General features: G+C 37.9%; 1 protein-coding gene across 23 annotated transcripts in view; it reads right to left on the reverse strand.

Annotated features, from left to right (window-relative positions):
• KMT2C (lysine methyltransferase 2C) overlaps window positions 1-26,175 on the reverse strand; it is a 279,835-nt gene that overhangs the window by 78,794 nt on the left and 174,866 nt on the right. For 22 of the 23 annotated variants that reach the window (XM_042975990.1, XM_042975898.1, XM_042975893.1 and 19 more), the window contains 5 exons: window positions 25,182-25,894; window positions 14,673-14,792; window positions 12,333-12,449; window positions 4,095-4,196; window positions 3,825-3,929 (listed from right to left, as the gene is read on the reverse strand). In XM_042975990.1, the coding sequence (XP_042831924.1) occupies window positions 3,825-3,929; window positions 4,095-4,196; window positions 12,333-12,449; window positions 14,673-14,792; window positions 25,182-25,894 (1,157 nt within the window). The remainder of the gene's footprint in view (window positions 1-3,824; window positions 3,930-4,094; window positions 4,197-12,332; window positions 12,450-14,672; window positions 14,793-25,181; window positions 25,895-26,175) is intronic. The other variant, XM_042975919.1, reaches the window with a different exon arrangement.

Here is a 26,175-nt window from a genome sequence, read left to right on the forward strand (position 1 = left end):
GGAACACTTTCTAGATCTCCAGTGAACACATTTATTAACTAAATGTAGTGAAACAACGAAAACACTGGGAGGGTGTTGGGGAGTATAGGGGGTATATTTTAAGAGCTAAATCAGCATTTATTTATTCACAGCAGAAAGTCAACAAAATCTAGCACAGATACAGCAGAAGCACCAGCATTTAGAGTTATTGAAGTAACTAGGAGAAGACGAAAAGTGGCTGCCTGGGGGCGAGGACTCAAGTGTGGAGGCAGAATAGGACAGGGGCCGGCCAGTCATCAAAAGTCTTTGAAAGCTATTTGATCTGCAAGCATGTGTATTTATTACTGCGATTAGCCTACTGATTCTTTTAAATTAGTCACAGATTATTAAGATCATATTATATTATAGACTATATTATATAACATATATAATTATATATAATTATATATATTATAATAATTATATACATTATATTATATTATATATAGATTATCTTATATAATAGATTATCAAGTTATAATATATTATTTACCCAAATGGAGAAAAGAGCTTTGGGCAGGAAGAGCAGGATGGCTTAGAGCAGTTACCGGCAAACTTTTTTGGTAAAGGGTCAGATGTAAATACTCTAAACTTTGTGGGCCACGTGGCCTGTAAACTACACAACAGTGCCACTGCAGTGCGAAGCCCACAAGAGACGTATGAAAATGAAAGAACACAGCTCTATTTCAATAAAATTTCATTTACAGAAAGAGGCAGTGGGCCACAGGTGGCCTGTGTGATGTAACTGACCAACCCCTGGCTCAGAAGAACAGTAAGATCAAGTGGGAGACAGATCCAAGCTATTAACAGTAGAAACTTTCAAAATAACGTCTCTTCATTCCTACACGTCTTCCTGTCTCACAGACACCTACCCTGTGGCCCTTTACAGCCAAATTCTCAAGCTGCTCAGCTCTGCTCACTCAAAGCTAAGGTGTGGTTACCACGCCCACCAGCATTCACACCGCTCAGGTCAGGCAGTCCAGACCTCACCCCAACCCAGCTGACGTGCCCGCTGCAGCCCTTTGATGGCTCAACTGTCTCTCCCTGTTGAAATTCCACACTTCCCACTCCCCGTATAGACCGCTGAGCTCTAACATCAACTCTCTTTCTCTCCTACTGACATGGCTAGTGTTTATTTTCAAAAGTTCTTTCAAGAAAGGTATTACCAGGGCTCCATTCATGGTACCATGTAGAAAGTTGTGAAAGACGTTTTAAGAGTCTACGAGAATATTGGAGTCAACTATGATGGAGTAACTGGGACAAGACCCTTCTCCCTTCATAAGATACTAGAAAACGGACACAACGTAGGAAACACTTGTTTCAGATACTGAGCAAAAGGCAGAACAGGACTGTGGTTTCTGAGAAGAGGGAAACAAGTGAGGTCGGTCCTACAATATTCTGTCCACAGACATTTTCCGGAATGCTGCGCCGAGAGGGAGAAACCCACAAGGTATCAGGGTCTCGCTGAGTTGAGGACACATGGTGGAGATCTCGGAGGTTGAGGCAGTTGCAATCTGCAGGACAGGGTCCTGGAAAGGAAGGAGCAATAAAGAAAAAGAGCTCCAGAAATCCACACAGAATTTCCCTCAAGTCTTTGGCTGAACACCAAGCTGCATTTGTAGGAGGCCAAACAAGGACACACAGCCAGGACCAAGAATGGCTACTGGGAATTTGCAAGCTGGACAATTACAAGAGTTAATACAAGGCTGAAGACATCTGAATCTCAACCAGTCGGAGTAAAGAGACACTGGTGAAGGAGGTCATAGGGAGCCGCCGGGGGGGCAGGGACGTGAGGGGAATTCAGCAGCGATGTCAAAAAGGCCATGTCTCACGTATCAGACTAAACTAGTGCTAAAAAAGCAGTTACTAAAGTGTGACCTAGGAAACCCTCAGGGGTCTGTGAGGTCAAAACTATTTTCATAATAACACTGACATGTTACTTGCTTTTTTCACTTTAATCCACTTATAGTGATGTTTAAAAAAATTTTTTTGTAACATGTATTCATTATTGAGAGACAGAGCATGAGCAGGGAAGGGGCAGCAAGAGGGAGCCACAGAATCCGAAGCAGGCTCCAGGCTCCGAGCTGTCAGCACAGAGCCTGACGCGGGGCTCGAACCCATGAGCTGAGGGATCATGACCCGAGCCGAAGTCAGATACTCAACCAACTGAGCCATCCAGGCGCCCCAACTTTTATAGTGATGTTTTACAGAGGCTATGTGATATGTAAAATATAAAACCTCATTGCATGACATCGTAACAAACATGCTTGAATATTTTTGTGTTTTAAAGTATTCCTAGTTAACTTCTAAAATGGTAAATATTCAATCATTATTACCCTCATAAACAAAAACTCTATGTGGTCCTTAATAATTTTCAAGACTGTTAATGGTTCTAAGACCAAAAAGTCTAAGAAGAGCCACCTCAAAGTGAAGGTTCTCGAGGCCTATCCCAGAAAGGCTAGAGAAGTTTCAGAAGGTTCGACTGTCCGCAATAACTTCCTGCCAAAACAAAAACTCCTTACTTCTTACAGGAACAAAACCCAAATTCCCAACAATATAAGCAAAATACACAACTGCCACAATCAAAAATTACTAAATTAAAAACAAAAATACATCCTCATAAGGGGAAAAGTAAGCTAATATTGGTCATAATAAGTAATACTAATGAGAAATGTCAGACATGACAGAATTAGCAAACAATTATCAGTATATACAATGACTTGAAAGAAAAAACTCAAGAAAACATTTTAAACTATGAGATAACTTAAACTATAAAATAAAACTAAGATTAAAAAATACAATCATCTCCATGAAAAATCCACTGGATGTGCTTAAAAATAGATTAGAATGGGAATCTATCCCCAAAAACCAAGAGCACCCTTTACACCCTGCATGTTAGCCAACTTAACAATAAATTATATTTTAAAAAATAGATTAGATACTGCATAATAAAAGTGACTTTGGGGAATAAGCTAAAAGGCAGAAAGAAAAACTGGAAAAATATCAAGAAAGTGAAAGCGATCTGGGACTACATCCTACAATTCTGTGCACACACGACTGAGGCTCCAGAAGGGCAAAAGGGGAACAGAAAAAGAAATACCAAGAGATGGCCAAAATTGCTCCAAAACGGATTTAAAAAAACCAACCCACTGATCCAAGAAGCCTAACAGAAAATGTCTTTTCCTATATGGATGAGGGCTAAGAAGGAACATGGGGAGAGACCAGGTGAATGATGGGTTTTCATACAGTTTTCTGCTTGGGGTCAACCTTTATTGTCAGTAGACAGAATGCATCAACCAAACCTCGCACCTGAGCAAATTGCAGGATAAAGTATCTTTGAAAAGCATGCCTTTTTATTTTTATTTTTTCAGGATAACCACTATAATTTCAGACGACAGATTTATTTTTTATAAATCTTTTTTTGATGTTTATTTATTTTTGAGAGAGACAGAGACAGAGTGTGAGTGGCGGAGGGGCAGAGAGAGAGGGAGACACAGAATCTGAAGCAGGGTCCAGGCTCTGAGCTGCCAGCACAGAGCCCAATGCGGGGCTCGAACCCACGGACCGTGAGATCATGACCTGAGCCGAAGTCAGACGCTTACCCGACTGAGCCACCCAGGTGCCCCTCAGACCACAGATGTATAGAGGAGTTAACACTTGAAAGGCAATATTGAAAGCACTTAAATATAGTTATGTATGTCTAATAATCCTAGCAAACAACACTTAATTATACGAAATGGAAAGAGGATGATATACTCATCAAATTTCAATACATTTTTAACTGATTTAAATTTAAGTATATTTACCTTAATACTGACACAGTATGGATGGTAACACTGACCACACTGAGAGCAGGCAAGTAATCTTCCCTCTGCTCCTTGGCCAAAGCTGCCACAAACTACACACATATCCTGAAATTAAAAACACATGAACGTAATAATTTAGGTTGGAGACTAAGCTCAGAATATATGAATTTTATTTTTTAAATTACCTTCGTAGCTAATAAAGCTCTACAGCTCAACATTAGACAACTTCAGCATGTACAGCAGAAAGCAGAAGACAGTAAGTGTTCAAACCTGATGCAAAGTGAACTTGTCACTGCTAGAAAACAACACCACTGTATTATGCATAGAGTTTTCTTCTTCATCCTTATTCGACGAAAGATCTGCAGCAGACACCTATAAAAAGCAAAATACACAAAATGCAGTCATATTTATCACTTGTATGTTTAGTGGAAAAGGTTCAGAAGACTCCTTTTCAAAATACGATTTTTGCCAAGGCCTGCGGTAACAATTCCGAGTTAGATTATTATTGCCAAGGTAAGACTGCAAAAGTGGAAGTCAGGATGCTTTTTAGTCACCTAATTGTCTCTTTAGAGTTACAAGTCCCGTGGATCAGGAAGCAATGAAAAAACATAAACTATCTTCAGTAAGACTTAATTAACCAGAAGTTTTCATCAAGAAACAAACAAAAAACCCCTGTATCTTACTTGTGAGCATATACCTGTATACGTGTATACATATATGTGCCCCTCTATTTTAGTCACTCTTAAAACCAGCAATTTGGCTAGTCAAAACTGAGATGTGCTGTGAGTAGAAGTATCCAAAAAAAAGAATATAAACACAACTCGTAATTAATTCTGTATATTTTACATATTACATGTTGAAATGGTAACAGATATAAATTCAAAAGATATACATTAAAATTAAATTTCTCCTGCTTTTTTTTTTTCAAGTGTATTTTGAGACAGAGAAAGAGGGAGAATGAGTAGGGGAGAGGTAGAAAGAGAGGGAGAGAGAGAATCCCAAGTAGGGTCTGCATCATCTGCACACAGACCGCCGTGGGGCTGGAACTCATGAACCATGAGATCATGACCTGAGCCAAAATCAAGAGTAGGAGGCCTAACGAACTGAGCCACCCAGGCGCTCCCCTCTTTCCTTTTTTTAATGTAGCTACTCTAAAGTTTTAAATTGCTTATGTAATACACATATGTTTCCTTTGGACAGCACTGCTTTAAAATACTATTATTCTGAATAGCAAAATAAGCAAAATTTCCATCTTAGCCAAAGGATTACCAACCAAAGATATTCATGTCTAAAAACTTGGCTAAATTTCACCAAATCAACTAAGTATAACTGGCTTAAGAATTATTTCCAGAATGCTTATCATGAAAAAAAGCTCTGAATTAGTTGCTTAAGAAAAGAACAGGTTGGCCAATGCCAAAATTTTACAATGTGATCCTCTTGCATGGAAGGACAGACATGAAACACATTGGTTAAATTCAACATAAAAAGTAATAGTGTTGTTCTTGAGAAATGTTCTTAAGAGAATGACTAAATAGAAGGAATATATTATATAATATTATATTAATATTAAACATTATATTTTTCATTGCAAATTAAGTTTAAAAGCCATTTTAATGGAGAGTACTACGGTTTTATTAGAGAATCAGTCACAAAAGCAATTTATAGTCTAAACTACACTATAAGGGAAAACTGTAGGCAACCTAAATATAGTCATCACTAGCGAACTACTAAAACCATGGCAAATCCAAACTGGAAAATTATGCAGCATTTAAAAAATAGTGGTAGAAATTTGTTTCAATTTCCATCAAAAAACAAATAAACAAACCACCAGGCACACAGCTGAGTGGAAAAATAAGCTGCAGAATAGTATGTGAGGTAGGGCACCATGCAAAGTAATTGCATGTGGTCCACTGGCACATATACACAGTAGGATGAATCATAAGAAATTGCTGTTTTTCCAGATTGAAAATGGTTGAAGATTGGCAATTCCATACGGATCAACCAAATACGTAAATTCACGAAACTGGTAAAAGGAGGAAAATCAAGACCAAAGAGGCAGTGATGGTACGGATAACTTTGATCGATCAGTATGTTTTAATTGTTTTTAATATATTAAACAATATGTATCTCAAAATTAGCAATTTAAGATTTTAGCAAGTCAAACAAGAGGGCTCTTAAAGTAAAATAATCATCCCATTAGTAATAATTAAATGTCCACTAAAAGTGAAGTTACCAGTAATTCACCCACAAGACTAACAATACATTGAGAATATTAAAATATATAACTGTGGTAATAGCTAAAATATAGTAAACAAAAGTATACTGAAATTAAAAGTATCCATTTTTACATCCCCATTTCCAAAACAGAAAACAAAATAGGTTTTATAATTGAATGATACCCAGTGAGTAGGCTCAAAGAAATGATAACATGTTATTATTTTCAAAGGGAAAATTAACCAGAGAATGCTTTTATTTGGAATAAAAAATAAGGATGGACTATAGTATTCCCAGTCTGAAATGAATCAGAAATGAAATCTGTACAGAAAGCTGCCATATCCCCTAGATCCAAAGAGCATATTTAAATGCTAAGTGCTGAAAAATCAAGATTTTTTTAAACAGCAATTGTACATGTAAGAAGGAAAACAGTATCATGTAGCTTAATGACCGACTGTTTTATTTTTATACATTATTTCATGACCTTTAAACTACTAGATATATAAAACCTACCACAAGGGTAAAGAAGGCAATCTTTGAGAGAGTACGTACTGCCTATATACATATTAGTCTGATTTGTCCTAAAGGTGACAGTTTTATTTGCCTGGACCACAGATATAAGCTTAAGAAAAAAGAAAGCTCTAACCTAAACCTCACAAGTGGGTTCTAAGCAGGAACATAAAAAGCAAACCAAAAACAGAGCAAAACAGTCAAAGTGAGAGGAAGAAAACAGTAAAGATCAGAGTAGAAATCAATGGAATGGAAAACAGAAGGAAACAAAAAAAAAAAAGAAAGAAAAATTAATGAAAGCAAAGGCTGGCTCAGAATCAATAAAATTGATAAACCTGCAGCAAGACCAATCAAGAAAAAAGAGAGAAGACATAAATCACCAATACTGGGAATGAGGAAGGTGACACCACTACAGATTCTACAGATATTAAAAGGATAACTGGCCAATAGATTTGTCAACTTACTTTAAATGGGCAAATTCTTTGAAAGACAAATTCATACAAGAAGAAATAGATAACCTAACTAAATAGCCCTATACCTACCAAAGAAATTGAATATGTAGTTAAAAATCTTCCATGATGACAGAAAAAGGCAATCTCTTCAACAAATCTTATTGGGAAAACTGGACAGCACTATGCAAAAAAATTAAACTGTACCACTTTCTTACACAATACACAAAAATAAATTCAACATGGATCTAAATTTAAGGCCTGAAACCTTAAAAATCTTAGAAAAGAGCATAGACAGTAGTATCTCTGACATCAACCATAGCAACATTTTTCTAGACAGGCCCTTTGAGGCAAATGAAACAATAAATTAATGGGACTACATCAAATAAAAAGCTTTAAAAAAAAAAAAACGTTTATTCGTTTTTGAGAGAGAGAGAGCGCGCGCGCACGTGCGCAAGCATGAGTGGGGGAGGGGCGGAGAGGGAGACCCAGAATCCGAAGCAGGCTCCAGGCTCTAAGCTGACAGTTCAGAGCCTGATGTGGGGCTCAAATTCACAAACTGCGAGATCACGACCTGAGCCAAAATTGGATGCTTATTAACGCACTAATCCACGCAGGCTCCCCCAAAATAAAAAGCTTCTGCACACCAAAGGAAACAATCAACAAAAAATAAAAGGCAACCTATGGAATGGGAAAAGATACATGTATTTGCAAATGACATATTTGATAACGAGTTAGTATCCAAAATAAATAAAAAACTGATACAATTCAACACCTAAAAGACAATCCAATTAAAAAATAGGCAGAAGACACAAACAGCCATTTTTCCAAAGAAAACACCCAGACAGCCAACATAGAACAAAGAAGACACCCAGATAGACATGTGAAAAGATGCTCGCCACCACTTACCATCAGGGAAATGCAAATCTGTCAAAACCAAAAAAATAAGAAACAACAGGTGTTGGGGAGAAAAAGGAACCCTTCTGCATGGTTAGTGGGAATGCAAACTGGTGCAGCCACTGTAGTAAATAGTATGGAGGTTCTGCAAAAAGTTAAAAATCGAACTACCCTACGATCCAGCAACCAAACTGCTGGGTATTTGCCCCAAAAATACAAGAATACTAATTCAAAGGGATACACGCACCCCTATGTTTATTGCAGCTTTGACAATAGCCAAGATACGGAAGCAGCCCAAGTGTCCATCGATTGATGAAGATGTGATCGAAGATGCGGTATGGGGGAACCTGTGTGGCTCAGTCACTTAAGTATCCGACTCTTGATTTTGGCTCAGGTCATGATCTCAAGGTTCATGAATTTGAGTTCTACGATAAACTCTGCACTGACATTGCAAAGCCTGCTTGGGATTCTCCCTCTCTCTCCATCTCAAAACCAAAAAAAAAAAAAAAAAAAAAAAGAAAAGAAAAGAAAAGATGTAATCACACACACACACACACACACACACACACACACACACACACACACACACACCCCAATATTATTCAGCCATAAAAAAGAATGAAATCCTGCCATTTGCAACAACATGGATGGAGCTAGAGAGTGTAATGCTGAGTGAAGTAAGTCAGAGAAAGACAAATCCCATATGATTTCACTCATATGTGGAATCTAAGAAACAAAACAAATGAGCAAAGAGGAAAAAACAAAACAGACAAACTAAGAAACAGACTCTTAACTATACAGAACAAACTGATGGTTACCAGAGGGGAGTTTGGTGGGGTATGGGTGACATAGGTGATGTGGATTAAGGAGTGAACTTGTCATCGTAAGCACCAGGTGATTCAAAAAAAAAACTTAAAAAAAAATCTTGTCACAAAGAAAACTCGAGGCCAAAATGGCTTCACTGATGACTTTATAAATAATACAAGAATGTTTCCAATACACAACTTGTCCAGAAAACTGAAGACTCTATTTCGCAATTCACTCAAGGAAGCCAGCTTTATGCCAATACCAAAACCAAAGAAATTATAAGAAAATAAACCGATACTGTCATGAACAGAAGACATAAAAAGTCTTAAAGTTTTAGCCATTTGAATCCAATAATATGAAAAAGATAAAACATCATGACCAAGTGGAGTTTATCCCAAGAAGACAAGACTTCTTTGGCATACAAAAAAGCCAATCAATATAACTCACCATATCAATAAACAAGCCATAGGATCATTTCTGTAAACGTAGAAAAAATGTTGACAAAACCCAACATCTACACTTGGTTAAAAGAAAAACATTTCAGCAACTTATGAATAGAAAAGAGCTTCCTCAAACTGACTTAGGATGTTTATTAAAAAAATAAAACAAAACTAGAGCTAACACCATACTCAATGATGCAAGACTAAATGCTTTCTCTCCTCAAGTTCAAAAAGACAAGGTTATCTTAACACTTCTACCTAACACTGTATTGAAGGTTACAGCAAATGCAATAAAGAAGTGAAACCATCCAGATTAAACAGAAATAAAACCTTATTTGCAGACAACATGATCCTAAGGGTAGAAAATCCGTTGGGTTCTACAAATAAGCAACTATATATAATAATGGAGTTCTGATACAAAATCAATACACAAAAATGAGTTATTTCTGGATACTAGCAACTGACAACTACAATTTGAAATTAAGACAACACTGCCATTTACAATAACATAAGAAATGTGGAAATGATGAAAGAAGACATTTATGTTGTAAACTAAAGACCATCACTAAGAGAACTTTAAAAAGACCTAAAGAAATGGAGAGAAACACAATGTTCATGGGTTGAAGACCCTTCACAGCTAAAATGTCAAGTTCCCCAACTTGATCTAGAGTTTAAATGCAAACCCAGTCAAGATCCTAGAGGCTTATTTGTAGAAACTGACAGGCCAAGTGTAAAATTCATACAGAAACAGGAAGGATATTGGGGTGCCTGGATGGCTCAGTTGGTGGAACATCTGGCTCCTGGTTTTGGCCCAGGTCAAGATCTCACAGTCGTGGGATCAAGCCCCATGTGGGGCTCCGCACTGGGTGTGCAGCCTGCTTGGGATTCTCTTTCTCTGCCCTCCCCCACTTGCTTACATGCACACTCTCTCTTTCCCAAAATAAACAAACTTAAAGAAAGTAAAAAAACATAAAGGATTTAGAACGGCCAAAGCAACTTTGAAAAAGTAAAAAATGGAAGACTGACAATTTTTGATTTTTCAACAGTGGTTATAAAGTTAAAGTACGATTGGCCTAAAGTTGTAGTACTGGCCTGAAGATAGAAATGCATCAATGGTACAGCACAGAGATTCCAAAGTTAGATCCACAGAAATACAGATAAAACTTTTGTTTTAAATTTTTAGTTATTTTTGAGAGAAAGAGAAAGACCGAGCACGAGCGGGGCAAGGGCAGAGAGAGAGAGAGAGAGAGAGAGAGAGAGAGAGAGAGAGAGAGAGAGAGAGAGACAGAGAGAGAGAGAGAGAGAGAGAGAGAGAGATTGGGGGGGGGGGGGGGGACGGACACAGAATCAGAAACAGCCTTCAGGCTCTGAACTGTCAGCACAGTGACCGAGGTGGGGCTCGAAATCACGGACCGCGAGATCATGACCTGAGCCGAAGTTGAAAGCTTAACCAACTGAGCCACCAAGGTGTCCCAGATAAAACTAATTTTTAAGAATGATACAAAGGCAATTCAGAGAAATGATGCTAAAATACTTGGATATTCATTCAGTTTATGCAAAAAAATGAACTTTGGTCCATGTTCATACCATACATAAAAATTAACTCAAATTGGACCATATATCTAAATGCACCACCTAAAACCATAATACTTCTAGAAGAAATAACTGAGTATGTTTGTAATCTTGCATTATCCAATTATTTCTCAGACACCAAAAGTATGATCATAAAAGAAAAAAATTAATAACCGGGACTTCATCACAATTAAAACATTTGCTGTTCCAAACAGCTAAGAAAATGAAAAGACAAATCACAAAATAAAGAAAATATTTGCAAATCATATACATGGTAAGGAACTTGTGTCCAGAATACATAAAGAAAACTCAAAACTCAGTAAGTCAAAAAATTTCATATTTTTAAAATGAACTAAAAATCCGAAGAGGGACTGTATCAAAGAAATATATAAATAAGCACCTAAAAAAGAAGACGAACCATACCAAGTACAGGTAAGTATATGGAGGCTCTGGCAGGAATCTCACGCACTCTTGCAAACATAAAATGTCACACCCAAATTGAAAAGCAGTGTTTTCCTAAAAATCTAAGCATACAGCACCTACTGTGTATCTGGCCATCCCATTTGTAGGTATTTACTCATGGGAAAATAACACATACACCCACGTGTAGACTTAAGCATAAAAGTTCATAGCAGTTTTGTTTTTTGGGGTTTCTTTTAGTTCTGTTTCTAACAGCCAAAAAAAATGGAAGCAAGCATAACATCCTTTAATAGGTGAACAGAAGTCACATAAACTGTGGCACAAACTGAACCACCTGCGTGTCTCCTGAACGTAAAAGAACAATCAGACTTTTAAAAATAGGATTCTGGTAAAATAGTAAAGTTACTACATGAAATATTTGCCACTATTTGCCAATTATAGATTTCTTGAATCCACATTTAAATAATGCCTGATATACATGCCAAGGAGCAAATAATTATAAATCTTAAAAAATATCAAAGATACTCATAAAATTTTCAACATTTTTAGAGTTATGTACTAATCTGCAACACTGCTAGTTTCTTCTGTAAGCCACATTACAATAAAAAACTTAAAACACCAATATAATAAAGTTTTTTTAAATAAACTCGGTAATTTAACAGGAGTTTGCTCTTATTAAAAATAAAGGAGCAAATAGCAAATATATTACATACAGGTTTTTAGGAACGGTTGGCATAGAAGGATCAGTGTCAAAGAGGGAGGTAAAAAAAAAGAGAAAAAGGATGGAAAATATTAATGAAAATTTAAAAAGAAAACCTGACCAGAGGTGTCGGAAAAAAAAGAGTAGGGATAGAGTAAAATAAAAATTTTGGCTTATTCATGTGACTCTTACAAACTAATAATTTTACAAATATTATCATAATCTGTCAACATATGAAGGATGACAGCAAAGGTAATGGGGGGCTCCTGGGTGGCTCAGTCAGTTAAGCATCCGACTTCGGCTCAGGTCATGATCTCGCAGTTCGTGGGTTCGAGCCCCGCGTCGGGCTCTGTGCTGACAGCTCGGAGCCTGGAGCCTGCCTGGGATTCTGTGTCTCTCTCTCTCTCTCTCTGCCCCTCCCCAACTCCTGCCCTGTCTCTGTCTAATCAACATTAAAAAAAAAAAAATTTTTTTTTAAGGTAACGGAAGTGAGACTTACCCCAGGTAACACAACTGCTCCGATTCCACTTTTCAATTTTGACCTGCCTCTGCCGCCTCGTCCTGACAGTCCTGCACCACGAGGTCTCCGCTTCCCCGGAAATCCCGACCCACGGCCCTACACAACAGACAAGGAAAAATCAGCACTCTGCAAAAGTCCCAAAGAATTTTAAAGTCCAATGTGAGATAAAACAGTTTATTAAAGGCTACACAAATACTTGCTTTGCTCTTATTCTGATCAGATGATAAATATTAAGAGACCAGGCTTATTTTTATCTTTCAACACGTATTATGCAACTTAAATATATAAGCATCCAACGCCTACAACCTTAGAATCAGACGCTGCGTCTGTCGTGAATGCTCTGTCTGCATCAGCAAACTCTGGCAGTATTTTCCCACCTCCTAATCCTAAATCCTAGGTGGCTCGACAGCCACAACCCCATCCAATTGGTGTTCAATAGACAGCAAGGATAAGGAAAGACTGTCTTGCTGAAGGTTCTCTCAGTCACTAGAGCTTCGAAGAGCTGCATGTACGGAGTACTTACTACCATCCGCTCTAAGCACTTTTTGCTCCCCACTGTCTCACAAGGTCAGTGCTGTCTTATTACCTCCACTTTAGAGATAAAAGCACTGAGGGATTAAAAGCAAATTGGTCAAAAGTCTAGAGCTAGCAACTCTGGCTCCAGCGTCTGCAATGTTAACCAGCAGTCTCCACTGCTAAACTGCATCACAGCTGATTTCTGCGACCACACGGCAGTACTTTCCCTGCCATTAAAATTGTCCATTTCCCTATTCCATAGCTGTCTGTATGAACTGAACAGGGGGCCTCACTCTACCACAGTATTTAGAGGACAAAAGCGGGTAACAAGGTAAAAAGTTTGTTTTAACTCATCCGGATAATAATCACTTGAAATGTAAATAAAATAACTGATCTGAATTTTTACCTAACACACAAAAATACTCTATGGGAAAACAGGTTAAACTCTTTAATATTTTCACAAATAAATACCGGGGTTGTTTTTGTTATTGTTGTTTTCTTGTTTATTCTACCTGAAAAAGCCTGACATCAACACATACTTACAACATTATATATATTTAAAAGTATTAAAATAGGAACATCCTGATATTTTTTCCATAAAACGTTAAATAATATGTCACATTTTAAATTGATATCGTTTGTACTGTCGTTTGAAATGCTGAACTCATTACCTATTTGGCTGTGTAGTTTCCAAGGTGATAATTTATGGTTATATTGTAAGCACAAAACAGATACACATGAACAAAAAGGGGGGTGATATTTTTTTCCCTTCCGTGTTAATAAATACAGTCAACTTCAAACTGCCTCTCCTTGTTATCTTAAGCTGCTCTGCCTTTAGATCTCTTGCGCTTCTTTGAACAAGGGCTAAGGGAGGGCTGAATTGGATGGTTTTGTTGTTGATAAGCATAAAAGATTTTTTTAAGTCAATTATTAAATCAGGATTATAGCAATCTATTTTTCCCTAGCATCTAAAGATACAGGTGAAAATTTGTGGTATTTGCTACAAAACTGTCAAAATATCTTTTATGGTCTTCAAACAACTATCTCTACTTTCGACACATTACATATCAGAGTGGGTTGAAAAATGGTTCTAATGGTGACAGAAATAAGAAAGTGGAATCTAGAACTCCTTTGAATTCCGTGATTAGTCTAAATTAAACAGCCTAATTCCAGAATCACATTAAATATACAAGATGAAGAAAATTATCTTCTCTAGGTGGTAAAGTATTTTAACTTTTCACATTAATTTTTTACCCTCTAAAATGCATCCGACTACATAACTTACTTCAAGAACTAGGAGAGTCTTCCATCAATGACATGAAAAAGAGGCCCTATAATTTTGAGGTTATTAACGCAGACAGTGAAATCTGCTCCGATTCTGGTATTTCTTCTCCATTAGCACACAATAGATTAATGTAGTTTGCTTTTGTTCTTTTCTAAGCAACAAAATTTTATGATTATCATGAATGAGCAAGTCCTTAATTACTTTATAGCCTATGTGACAAGAATTTTCCCCCACAGAAACACTGGTAATTACAACATAAAAGGAAGCAACCATAAAAAGCAGTTATTAAAAATTCACACTTAAAACCAGTCACGTCAAATTGCAATTTAATTTCCTCCTAATCCAGATTTTTTTAAGTGCAAGCATGTTGATTCTTTACACTAAAATTTTTAGATTAAAACAGTGGCCCTGTAATCTGAACTATTTATCTAGAAAGGAAAGGTTTAATTCTTAACTTCTACTTGGATGAAACCAGCCAGAAAGAAATGATACATGAATGTAAATGCAATTTTATTTACCACTTTGATGCTCCAAATGGCACTGCCAGGAAGCTGCCTGGGTTTAAAAATTTCCCGACCTTCTGAAATGTCTGGGGACCAGGAAGGTGGGCTCACTGTATTATGGGTACTCCAAGCCCCCTAGGATACGGCAGGTGAGAAAATAGATGTATAAAACTCAGCAACGTAAAAGGTCAAAGCCAGCAACTGAGGAATTTTAGAACAGCAGAAACAAATGCAGACGTATGGAAATTTAGGACAAATTGCTTCAAGGTAGGGAAAATAAGCTTATCACTTACAGTGACTTTTTACTTCAATGTTTGCAGCTACAATTTACATTAAATATTTTATTCTGGTTGAAACATCAGCACAATGAAACCTACTAGAAATTAAGGTTTATATGACATTGACGTTGACTCATGAACTTCAACTATAGATCCAAAATATAAATAAAAGTCAGTTAAATTCTAAGAATTAACACTATAAGAAACCATTCAGGGATTATTTTCTTCTAACAATTATCACTCTACTGGGAAAGAGAAATAACCTTAAAGGATGTTATGTACACCTTTGGCTATAAACAACCAAACCAGTAGGCAAAAAAAAAAAAAACAACTCAGAACATGAGAAATCAACAGATACATTCGCTTTAAATTGTGGAAAATTAGGTTGCCATTTTAATATGCAAATACCAGTATAATCCTAGCATCTGACTTCTTTCTGCCAGTGTGACCACTGGTTGTGGTTTTGGCTTTTATTTGTATTTAGAGGGCTATTACCCTTACATTACGTAAATCCAAGGGACTAATTTGTACAGTGAAAAATGTTAAAGCAAATTGTCCTAAATTTGCAAATTAAAATGCCTAAGATACTTGATTATTTATACAAGAAACAGTATCTTATTAAAACAGTTAAAATGAAAGTAAGACATTTTACTTTTTAATAACCACATTCAGCAATAACCTGAACTAATCTGAAGTCGCTCATTAGCATAAAAAAATGCCTACTCCACAAAGATAACATTTTAAAGAAAAACACAAAACAAATGTCAAACAATAAATAAAGAACCTATTTTGAATTAGGTAATTCGATAATGCGCACTGTAACTTTTACCAATTAAAGGACCCAAACTTAAGTAACACATTACTTACCAGGTTTCTAGAATATTATCAAACAAGCGGTAGCCTATTAATCACATAAAACTACCACCAGGAATTTAAGTAATCAACCAAAAGAAGAGCCTGACTACCCTCTGGGGAGCAGATAATTAATGCACTAACAGTATTTTGAGAAAAACCACACAAGGGAGGCACTTGTCTCACTTGTAATTAACCTACCCTCAAGCTCAGTGAATGGCTCTGCTGAATTTACTGACACGTGAATTACCTCGCTTTCCGCATCAAATCAACTTGCCTCTACACCTCTGTCTCCCTTCCGGCCGCATCAGGGTCTCTGGTAACCACTGCGTCGCCAAAAGTCACGTCTCTATTCTCCTTTTACTCCAACTGTCAACACCTACGTACAGCTCTGCTGGCTTCCGCGCCGCACGTGTGTGAATGCTCCTCTCGGCTCCCTCGCTGACCTTTCTGGCCGCCGTGCATGTCCTTCCTCCCGCTGACCTCCAGAGCCTGTGTTTCCCGAGGGCTAAGGCCGGGACGCCTCTCCTCTCCGTGTCTCTTCCTCAACGGTGTGATCTTTCATGAGGGCTATAACCACTTGGCATGTTGCGGTCTCCCAAACTCACGTTTCTGATTCCAACGTGCTCTTGAAGACGGCAGTGTGGCTCTCAACTTCCTTCTCAGCACTTCCATTCTGTCGCACCAACGCTCTCAAGTTGAGCACGTCTCCAGTGTCTCCAGTGTCTCCCGTGCCCTGTACCGTCTCACGATCTTCCCCATCTTCAGAAATGGATGCCAGCCCCCGGGTCAGAAACCTGGGAGGCATCTGATCTGTTCTTCTCCCCCATCACTGTCCCCTGCCACTCCTTCGATCCAAACCATCCGTGACTTGGGCACTTTCCACCTTCAAGTTTTGTCTGCACCCACGCCGCTTCTCTGCACTCCCACTGCCGGGCCCGGCCCTGTCTGTCGCCACCAGCTCTCACCCAGCCTGCCGCTCTCTACCACTCTCCCTCCCCTGCCTCTCCCTCGAGGGCTCCTCTACACAGAGGCCAGAGGGACTTTCCAAAGCTGTCGATCTGACCGAGCAAGTCACCGCCGTGTTTTAAACCCTCCCAACAGCTCCCCGGTTCCTGAAGTGATGGTCTTTCTCACTGCCTCTCTCCAACCTCATCTGTGTGCCGTCCCCCCGACCCCCCGCCCCGCCACGATCGGTATGCCCCAGCTTCCCTGGTTTCCTTCAAACATGCCGAGCTCTTCGCCAATAACAGGGCTGCCGACTCAGAACAACGGCCAGCTCTCCACCGGACGGCTTTTTCTTCGGATTCTTCAGGGATGGCCTCAGATATTGCCTCATCAGAGAGGACTTTCGGCAGCATTTCCGTGACATCTTCACCTCCCTGACGACACTCTGTGCCTTTCCTCACTGACTGAAATTTGGGGCCGTATGTTTTGTTGTTTCTCATTATTTAGTGATAGTGGGGGCGAGAGATATCTAAACTTAGTTCTCTCAATGTTTTCAATGGTTTTTCTCTGACGGTAGTTGGCTACTGTATAAAATTCCTCTCGGTGGATCATCTAATGTCGTATCAGGAGACAGCTCTTAAAACATACCATAAAAAGTCATACTCTCAAATAACATGTTATTCACCATAATTTAAAAGTTAGCTTTGATGCCAACATTGTGTCTCATTTTAAAAACATTTACACTTCATGGAACATGGATGAAGAAAATGAAGGGCTCCATAGATCAAGAATGTTTGGATGCCATTTCAGGAATAATTAGAAAACCATTCAACTGCTATGAAGAACTTATATAATAAAAGCTTGGGTAATTACATTATGAATTTTAATAAGTATATTATCATAAGACTTTGGAAGATAGATCGTGTGCAATTTTATAGCAACTGGGGAAAAATTATGATTATACTTAGATGTTTTGACAAAGAAGAAATTACCTAATATATTCTTTAGACCTTAAACCTAAAATACAGCTATAATTATCAACTTTAGTTATAAATTATCCTACACATCTCAGCTTGATGAAAAAGAACTTACACAGACAATTCGGAGGTCAGCTCCCCCGTCTACGGAAACATGGTTTTACACCATCATTATACTTGACTGTATACTTGTTACATTTGTATTTATTTGTTGCCATTGGACTATAAGCTAGATGAGAAGAGACCATTTTTCCTGTTCACTGCTACGGTAAGCATTCAGTTCAGTGCTTACTGAACATCCATTTTTTCCATTGCACATTTCTCTTTTTGTATGCATAAATGCATCAATAAGTATTGTACTATGAAACACACTAATTCCTGATTCCCCCCATTAGATGTAGCCTACAATCCTGGATTTCCTCCTTAAAAAAAAAAAAAAAAAAAAAAAAAAAGGTTACCAATCTATCCACTGCACTGTTACTCTGAAACTACCAACTGAAGGAAAACCAAAAGGGCTCAAAATGTTAGCAGACTTTACATTTTAAAGAGAGCTAAAGATAAGCCATTTGCTACCAAATTCTATAGAAACTTAAAAAAAATACTACTTGGGTGAGATTGAATTAGAGTCTAACAATAATTATTGGACCCCAAACCTGTTTAAAGTCGGTATCAGGTAAGCTTCTTTGTGCCTCGAGGCCAATTTCTCAGGTAAATGTATCAACCAAGTAAATTATACAACTGTTACAAGGACTGGGGGACAGGAAAATGGCAATGAGAACAGCAAGTAGAGAATAGGTTATTAAGGTCAACTTTCTGTTATAAAAAGCCCAATCTTGTTGCTGGCTGTTAAATATGATCAATGTCCTAATTAGAGCCCAAGAGTATCCTAATCTACTGAAAAAGTTTCAAGAGGGGCCAGAGGTTTGGGGTCTCCTGGGCTGACTTCACACTTCTAACTCATCCTTGCTCGGGTCCAGCCTCACCCAACACGCCATGCAAAACCAGGACTGCTGTTTAAAGGATGAGAGAAAGTGAACATGATGAAGAGAGAGCAGAAAGGACAACCGGCAAGAGACACAGAAAACCCAGCAAAGCTTGTCATTTTTTTTTTTGGCACATACATTCACTCACGTACATTACAGCCACAGCAACAAACAACTCATTTTTATGACTTACAGAATTCTTTTCACATAAGTTAAGTCTCATATACAAAACTGAGTTCAACATCAAATGGAACAAGGAATTTAGTCCTGATAGTGATTTGATAAGATACGATAAAAGTACAGAAACAGCTGTTACCAGCGTCAGCCTTCAATAATTCAAGAATGTGACTCTGGCCGGCTAGCAATGGTTTTGGTAATGGCTTCAGAAATACCACAACAGACACAAGGAAGCCAAGAGAAAAGGGATGCTGACACCCCAGAGGGCTAGACACGCTTTAGGTTTAAAACTACAGTCTTTCAGGGATTCAGAGCAGTGTCTCTTGGATTTTCGCCCACACAGCACGCAAGCCTGAGTTGAGTTCCCGCACGCCTCCTCTGCTTTTCCACGGTGCCCTGGGCTTCCTCTACGGCAGCACATGTCACACACAGCATAATTAATAGGCTGTTGAGTTCTAAAATCTGGGCAGCCATTATGTGGCTTTGAACTGAAGACACCTACTACATGCCGAATTTACTGTGACCAGTGTTTGACTCACTCAAGGCCTAGAGTTGTTTTCACTGCCACAATGCAGTACAAGTAAGCATGAGTCAATCTGATTCGTTTTCCAGAGGTACATTTAATACATGATTGTTATATCCTTCTCAAGTCTCCATTTTCACAGAATATCTGCATTACTCTGCCATTCAGGAAAAAAAGCAGGGCAGCACCACCACTTGCCAGGGGCCATGTACGTGTTACTGTTAACTTCCAACAACAGCCATAAGATGCAATTTTACAGATGAAGAAACAAGACAGTTCTCAAGGTAACGTGCTTAGTCTCATACAGACAATGGCAGGAAGGATCTGAATCCAAGTAATTGTACTATGGAAACGCTCATGCTGAATTTATATTAATCTTTCCTAGTATCAGTTACAGTGAAAACTGATGCAAACGATACAAAATACTTCTTCAAAGTCACTTTTTAAAAAGGCAGCACAGTACTTAGAATAGAATGTAGGTGGGAAACCACTCTTGGGATCTATACGGCATCTTCTATTCTCCATGAAGAATGAATATATATCTATATCTGTATCTACTTACTAATGAAACCTTTAATAGGTCCTAAGACAAAGTATCAGAAATACAGGTTTTACTTTATAGGTATCCGAGAACGGACAACTAAAACTATCCAGGGTAACTTATTTTCTTTAAGCAAATGCCACCGTGTATATGCTATTATCAAGCGATGCTTCAAAATTCAAATTTATTGGGGCGCCTGGGTGGCTCAGTTGGTTAAGCGTCCGACTTCGGCTCAGGTCACGATCTCGCGGTCCGTGAGTTCGAGCCCCGCGTCGGGCTCTGTGCTGACGGCTCAGAGCCTGGAGCCTGTTTCAGATTCTGTGTCTCCCTCTCTCTGACCCTCCCCTGTTCATGCTCTGTCTCTCTCTGTCACAAAAATAAACGTTTAAAAAAAAAAATTCAAATTTATTTTAATTAAAAGCTGGATATGAAATCATTTAACAGGAACCGAACCTCTATTTGGACAATATGACTTACACATCTGCCTTTTCTTAACCTAAAAAACAAAACAAAAACCAGCAATGCTTCTTACTAAAGGATTTGTGTTTACAAAGCAGAAATGGTGTCTGCTATTTTAAAAAAGAGAGAAAAAAAATGCTTCCTTGTAATGAATTGTTGACAAAAGTACAATCCTCTACAGCTCACCACTCTGAAGGTTTGTTTTTCTCTCACAGAGTAGGTTATGAAACTGACTTGTTAATTTGAAACACTTCGTTTAAATTGTTATTACATTAGACAAGTATGTCATAAAATTCTATGGTTTGTAACAAAATTAGTTAAATTAATAAAAAATTAAAAATCCACTTCACAATGTAATGGAAAAGTGGTTACGGCACTACCTTTGGAAACCCACTATACTGAAGAAATTTCACTTTCGCAGAGAACCCCTCAATAAATATCAGTCTTAGAACTTAACAGAAATTCCTAAGTTTTCCATATATATGATGTTAGCAACAAAAAATGGAGAAAATCAAAAAATGAAAAAATTCTTAGACTTTGAAATTTTTCAAATTATAATTGAGTACTTACATTTACTTTTATGAAGGACAGAAAATACTTCAGTAAAATATTTTTCATAGGTTCAATAACCTCTTTCAATACTAGCACTTAATACCTGAGTGTCTAAGGCAGATCAAGTCATACATATGACTGTATTACCTATGTTTCCATAAAATAAGCGGATACGAATAGGGTAAATGACAGAAGACAGGCTGAGATCACTATTATCTCAGAATTTCTGAATTACAATGGATAAATACAACTGTGGAATAAGAGAAATAAACAGAAAATGAAAAACCCATTACATTATTTGATATGCTGAAATAAAAAAAATTTTCCATCCTATTTTCCACCACTTTTTAAGAGCATTTCTTGTGTTGTGTTTCACGCGTTAACGATAACAATGAGGAGCCCATGTCTCTAATTCAGGACTCTACTTCCAAGGGTAAGGAGAAAGACGCCAGTCAGAGGCCATTTTAACGGGCAGGGTGGGGTCATCACACCGACATGGCTGTAAAGCTCCCCAGGAAATTACAACATGCAGTGAGGCCAGTAACCACTTTTCTAAACCTCAGGCCCCAAGTGAATAATACCTATGAAGACACTGAGAAGTGAAACACTAAAATATATGTAAAATGAATAATTTCAATAAAGGATGAAGGAAAGAAAAGCCAACTGGTTCACTGGGACGATTTCTATGAAACCATTTCCAACTGGCTTCCTGTCAGTGTTCCACCAATTTCCTTCTCCTAACTACCTACCATGTCTGTAATTCTTCCTCCTTTGTGAAATCCTGTGTCTTAAGTGAGGAAGAAAACAAAAGAAAAAACTTTTTCTACCCACAACCATATAAAGAATATAAAGAATATAAATCTTCCACATGAAAGCCACAATACAAACTCTAAACTTCAATTAATCTCATCTAAAGGTAAAATAATCCTGTATAGATTCCATGTTCTGTGCCCTGACATCTCAGATTCAGAACAGTGATTTATATATCCATCCATACTCCAGCATCACTACATACATACTCTTATCTATATACTACATATGTGTATATACAGGAGTATATGTGTGTACATACATATGGGGTATACATTGTTCATCTAATACATGTTGGGAATACTCAGTGATTTGTTGCCACAACAAATGCTTGTTTGTTTTTTACAAATGGTTTTTATAATCTGTTTTAAAATGTGTCCTATGGGCAACTGGAGGATGCAGGATATTTCTTCCGTCCTTAAAATTAGTGAAAGTATAGCACCATTTGTAATTTATCAATCTTAAACTCAGATGGTATTTCTTTTTAAATTTAGCTCCTTCTGGAACTAAAATTTTCCTATTTTTATAAATGCTTTTCCATGCATTGTCCAATAAGGTGTCCACTAGTCATGAGGCTAGTAAGTAAGCACTTCTAATGTACTTGGTGGGAAACCAGATTTTGAACACTGAGCGAAGACAAGTGAACGTAAAATATCCCATTAATAATTTTTATACAGATGAAATGCTAAAATATTTTTAATACGTTAAGTTAAATAAAACATTAAAATTTATTTTATCTGCTTATTTTTAATTCTTAAGTGGACTACTAGAAATTTTAAAAGTAGATACACGAGGCTTGCATTATATTTCTACTGCATAGCACCGGCTTACCCTTCTACTGACGAACTCCTTTCTCCAGAAAACATTTAATAATCCAATCATTAGCTGTCACATCAAATTTTAAAGCTTTCACATTTTCTGTTTCTAATTATTCACTTAATTTCTCAGGAAATTCTTAGAAAAGCTCACATAAGGTTAGAAAACCGTTAAGATAAACATAATGGTCTGACCACTGTGATACAGAATTTAACTAATGAAATGTGCAGTTCTTTGGTTAGGATAGCCTCCACTATCCTGGTAAAGACCAGAGTTGATGACACTCAACAAAATATGGAAAAATGCTAGTGATGTTAACAATCAAAACACAGCTGGACACCAAAGAATCTTGCTTGTGTCACCAGCACTGCCATGAACCTGCATCTCACTTCACAGCCAATCCCCACTGCCAACAATGTACAAAGTAAACACTAAATAAAACCAAAGATACAACACAGGAATGCTTGATACTAAAGACATTCACGTAACAGTACGATGGGCTTCAGGATTTCCAACACAAGGATATATACCGGAATATTCCCTCGAAGTTAGGATGGCAGTACCTCAGCAATGATAAAAAATTAAAGAGCTACCTTGTTCTAGCCGATGCATCCTCCCCACAAAAACAGTAGTACCTTAGCAAGCTAAGAATCACCAAGTGAAGGCTGTTTGCTCTACAATGAAAACCAAGCTAATGGGGAGATTAAACCCTCCCACAAACTGCTTGTGAGATTAGCAGCAAATTATGAGCAGTCATGAGACAAAGGCAACTCTACAGAAAGCAGAATACCACCAGAACTGGGGACTGAGAGAGAATACGGCAGAAGCAAGAGCAAGTATGAACATATGGGTCATAGAAAATGGGATAAACCTGGAAGACAGTCTCACACACACACACTACCACACTCAGACTCACATACACATAGATTTTGGAATACAAGTCAACAGAAAATAAACCTCATGGTTTCTCAGTTGGAACAGAAGTCTACAAAAAAGGAGAAACAGAGTAAAATTTGACAGGAATATTTATGATGCGATATCCTTAAAGAACATAAATATTTGAATCAAAGTTCAATTTGAGGCTCAAAGCTTCATTGCTCAAGTCTTTTCAGAGCCCAAACTACATAATTATTATATAACAATTATGTAAAAAGAAGAAGAGAGTAAGGAAGAGGAGAACTGGTTTCAGAAGAAAAACCTCTCTTAGCAGAACATGACAGAAAATACTCAGACAAAGACACATACACCGTGTCTTAGTTTACTGGGCATATCTTTGCCACAGAGAAACAGTTCAGTCCCACAGGGCAATTACTTTGCCTTGGGTGTGCAAGTTGCTGTCTTTAGAAACTAAAATACATCTGGAATTTGTTTAAGGGAGACTAATTCTCCCATTAAAATAAAATTCTATTTTTCTACTTGTCTTGGGATTCCAAAACTGGATGATCAAGATGGAGAGGATACTACTCCTACAAAGTCCAGCTGTAACTGTTTGAAGCAATTCAAATCGCCAAGACCGGAAACTTCAGGCTACCATTGTGACTAAGCACTTTTGCACCGCTTGATATCTTGCCATTTTGCAGCAGCTTCAGAAAAGAGAAATTTTGTCGATTAAATAAATCTTAGCTACAGTGTCTTCGCTTTGCCTTGTGGTTAGTGGTTCACTTCTATACCACTTAAAAAGAACTGCAGTTTACCCTTAAAGGGTAGAATCCACACTGCTTAAAAGTCATGGGAAGAGCTCCCCATACTTCCTAAAGATCAACACTGCACTCCTCTAAGATTTTTCCATGAAAACAACTGAAGTCCTAACTTGGGGTGGGGGTGGGGGGTGAGGAGACCCACAAAAAAACTTAGCAATTAACCGAAAAATCAAAATGAGGAATTCCCACCATGAAAAATTCCCTTAGTAAATTATGATGCTTAAGCAGTTAGAAATAAGACAAAGAAGAATATCAATGAACAAATACAGTAGAGGGGGAAAAATAAAGGTTATTTAGAGTATACCTAATGTTTTACTGGATCTTTTTTTTAGACTCTATCATCACCATGGCACAGAATTTAAGAAGACTTTTAAGTGCTTTCTATTAGAAACTATAATCAAATAGGTTGCATCTGTATGTCCCAACTAAGTGGAAACTCTGAATATGATCACTTCAAGTTTAACAAAGTAGGCTTCATTAACAGCTTCTAAGAAAAAAAAAAAAAAAAAAAAAAAATGGCCAGGGCGCCTGGTGGCTCAGTCGGTTGAGCGTCCAACTTCAGGTCCGGTCATGATCTTGCCGTTCATGGGTTCGACCCCGCGTCCGGCTCTGTGCTGACAGCTCGGAGCCTGGAGCCTGGAGCCTGCTTTGGATTCTATCTCCCTCTCTCTCTGCCCCCCTCGCCCACCATGGCCCTCTGTCTCTCTCTCTCTCTTTCAAAAGTTACAATAATAAAAACATTAAAAAAATTTTTTTTTAACAGCCAAAACACTTCAGGATCAGCATTACATCTAAGTTCTACCTGAAAATAGGAAAAGATTACCCTCCAAACCCAAGCTCCACATACGCCTTATTGTATACAATTGATCCACCATATTTTTCTGTCAGTATCATTAAAATCACCCTACCTGTTTGGACCGAGGTCTACCAGGAGAAAATTTTCTTTTGGTAATAGCTGGTTTACCCATGCCAATTTTTGGAGTGACTGAGATGTAAGTGGTTGGCATAATGTTTCCAACAGAAGCACTGAGGGTTGAAGGGTAGCTATGCAGTGTGTCCTGGGAAGGCAAGTCTGAAGAGAGTGGAGAGGAAGACGCATTTGCCTTGCTTACGCCTGCCGCTGACGAAAATGACAACTCTGTCTCCGATGGTAATTTTACAGATTTGTCTTCTTGGCATAAACCATCTTTCACACAACTCTCAACTACAGGGGCCATTTCAAAGTCCATAAATGCAGCGGAAGATTCAGAACTTTCTTTCCGTTCCATCGCTTCCGGTACCCTTTCTACAGCCAAATGTTCCTTAGAACATAAAGAAGTACCTTCCTCACACGGGGACCTTAAGGCCTCTGGGGGACCAGTGGCAGATTCAATGGACAATTTCGGAGGCCGTGGTTCTTCTGCGGATGCCAGCATTTTGGGTTCCTCTAGCTGCAGATCCTCGTGCCGCACAGCGATCTGGTGTGTGAGGACGTCAACGTTTTCTGTCACTTCCATTTTGTTTTCATTTTGATTTTCATCACAAATATGCATCACTTTAGAAGACATTTCCATTTTTTCACTATCGACTTCTTGAGAAATCTGATTTTCCAATGCAGGATTCATTTTATCTTGGGAGGATTCTATAAAATTTGGAATATTTATGTTAATGTACTTGTAAGTGTAAAATTTTCTAACTATGAGTAGACGTAAGACATTAATGTCTATAGCTTTATAGCTTAAAAATAATAGGCATGGGAAGTAAAAGGAGAGAGAGGGGAGACAAAGGGTTTCCAAAACACACTTATACTTAAACCCTGAATTAAATCAGAAGGTATTTTTCAAGAAAAACAATTATTAAGTTAATTAATAAAGGCCAAAAGACACCAGGATTTATGGATTAGAACTGGTCACAGATCAGGCC

The sequence above is a fragment of the Panthera tigris genome, chromosome A2 (genome assembly GCF_018350195.1).
Source record: "Panthera tigris isolate Pti1 chromosome A2, P.tigris_Pti1_mat1.1, whole genome shotgun sequence".
In the NCBI taxonomy this organism is placed as follows: domain Eukaryota; kingdom Metazoa; phylum Chordata; class Mammalia; order Carnivora; family Felidae; genus Panthera; species Panthera tigris.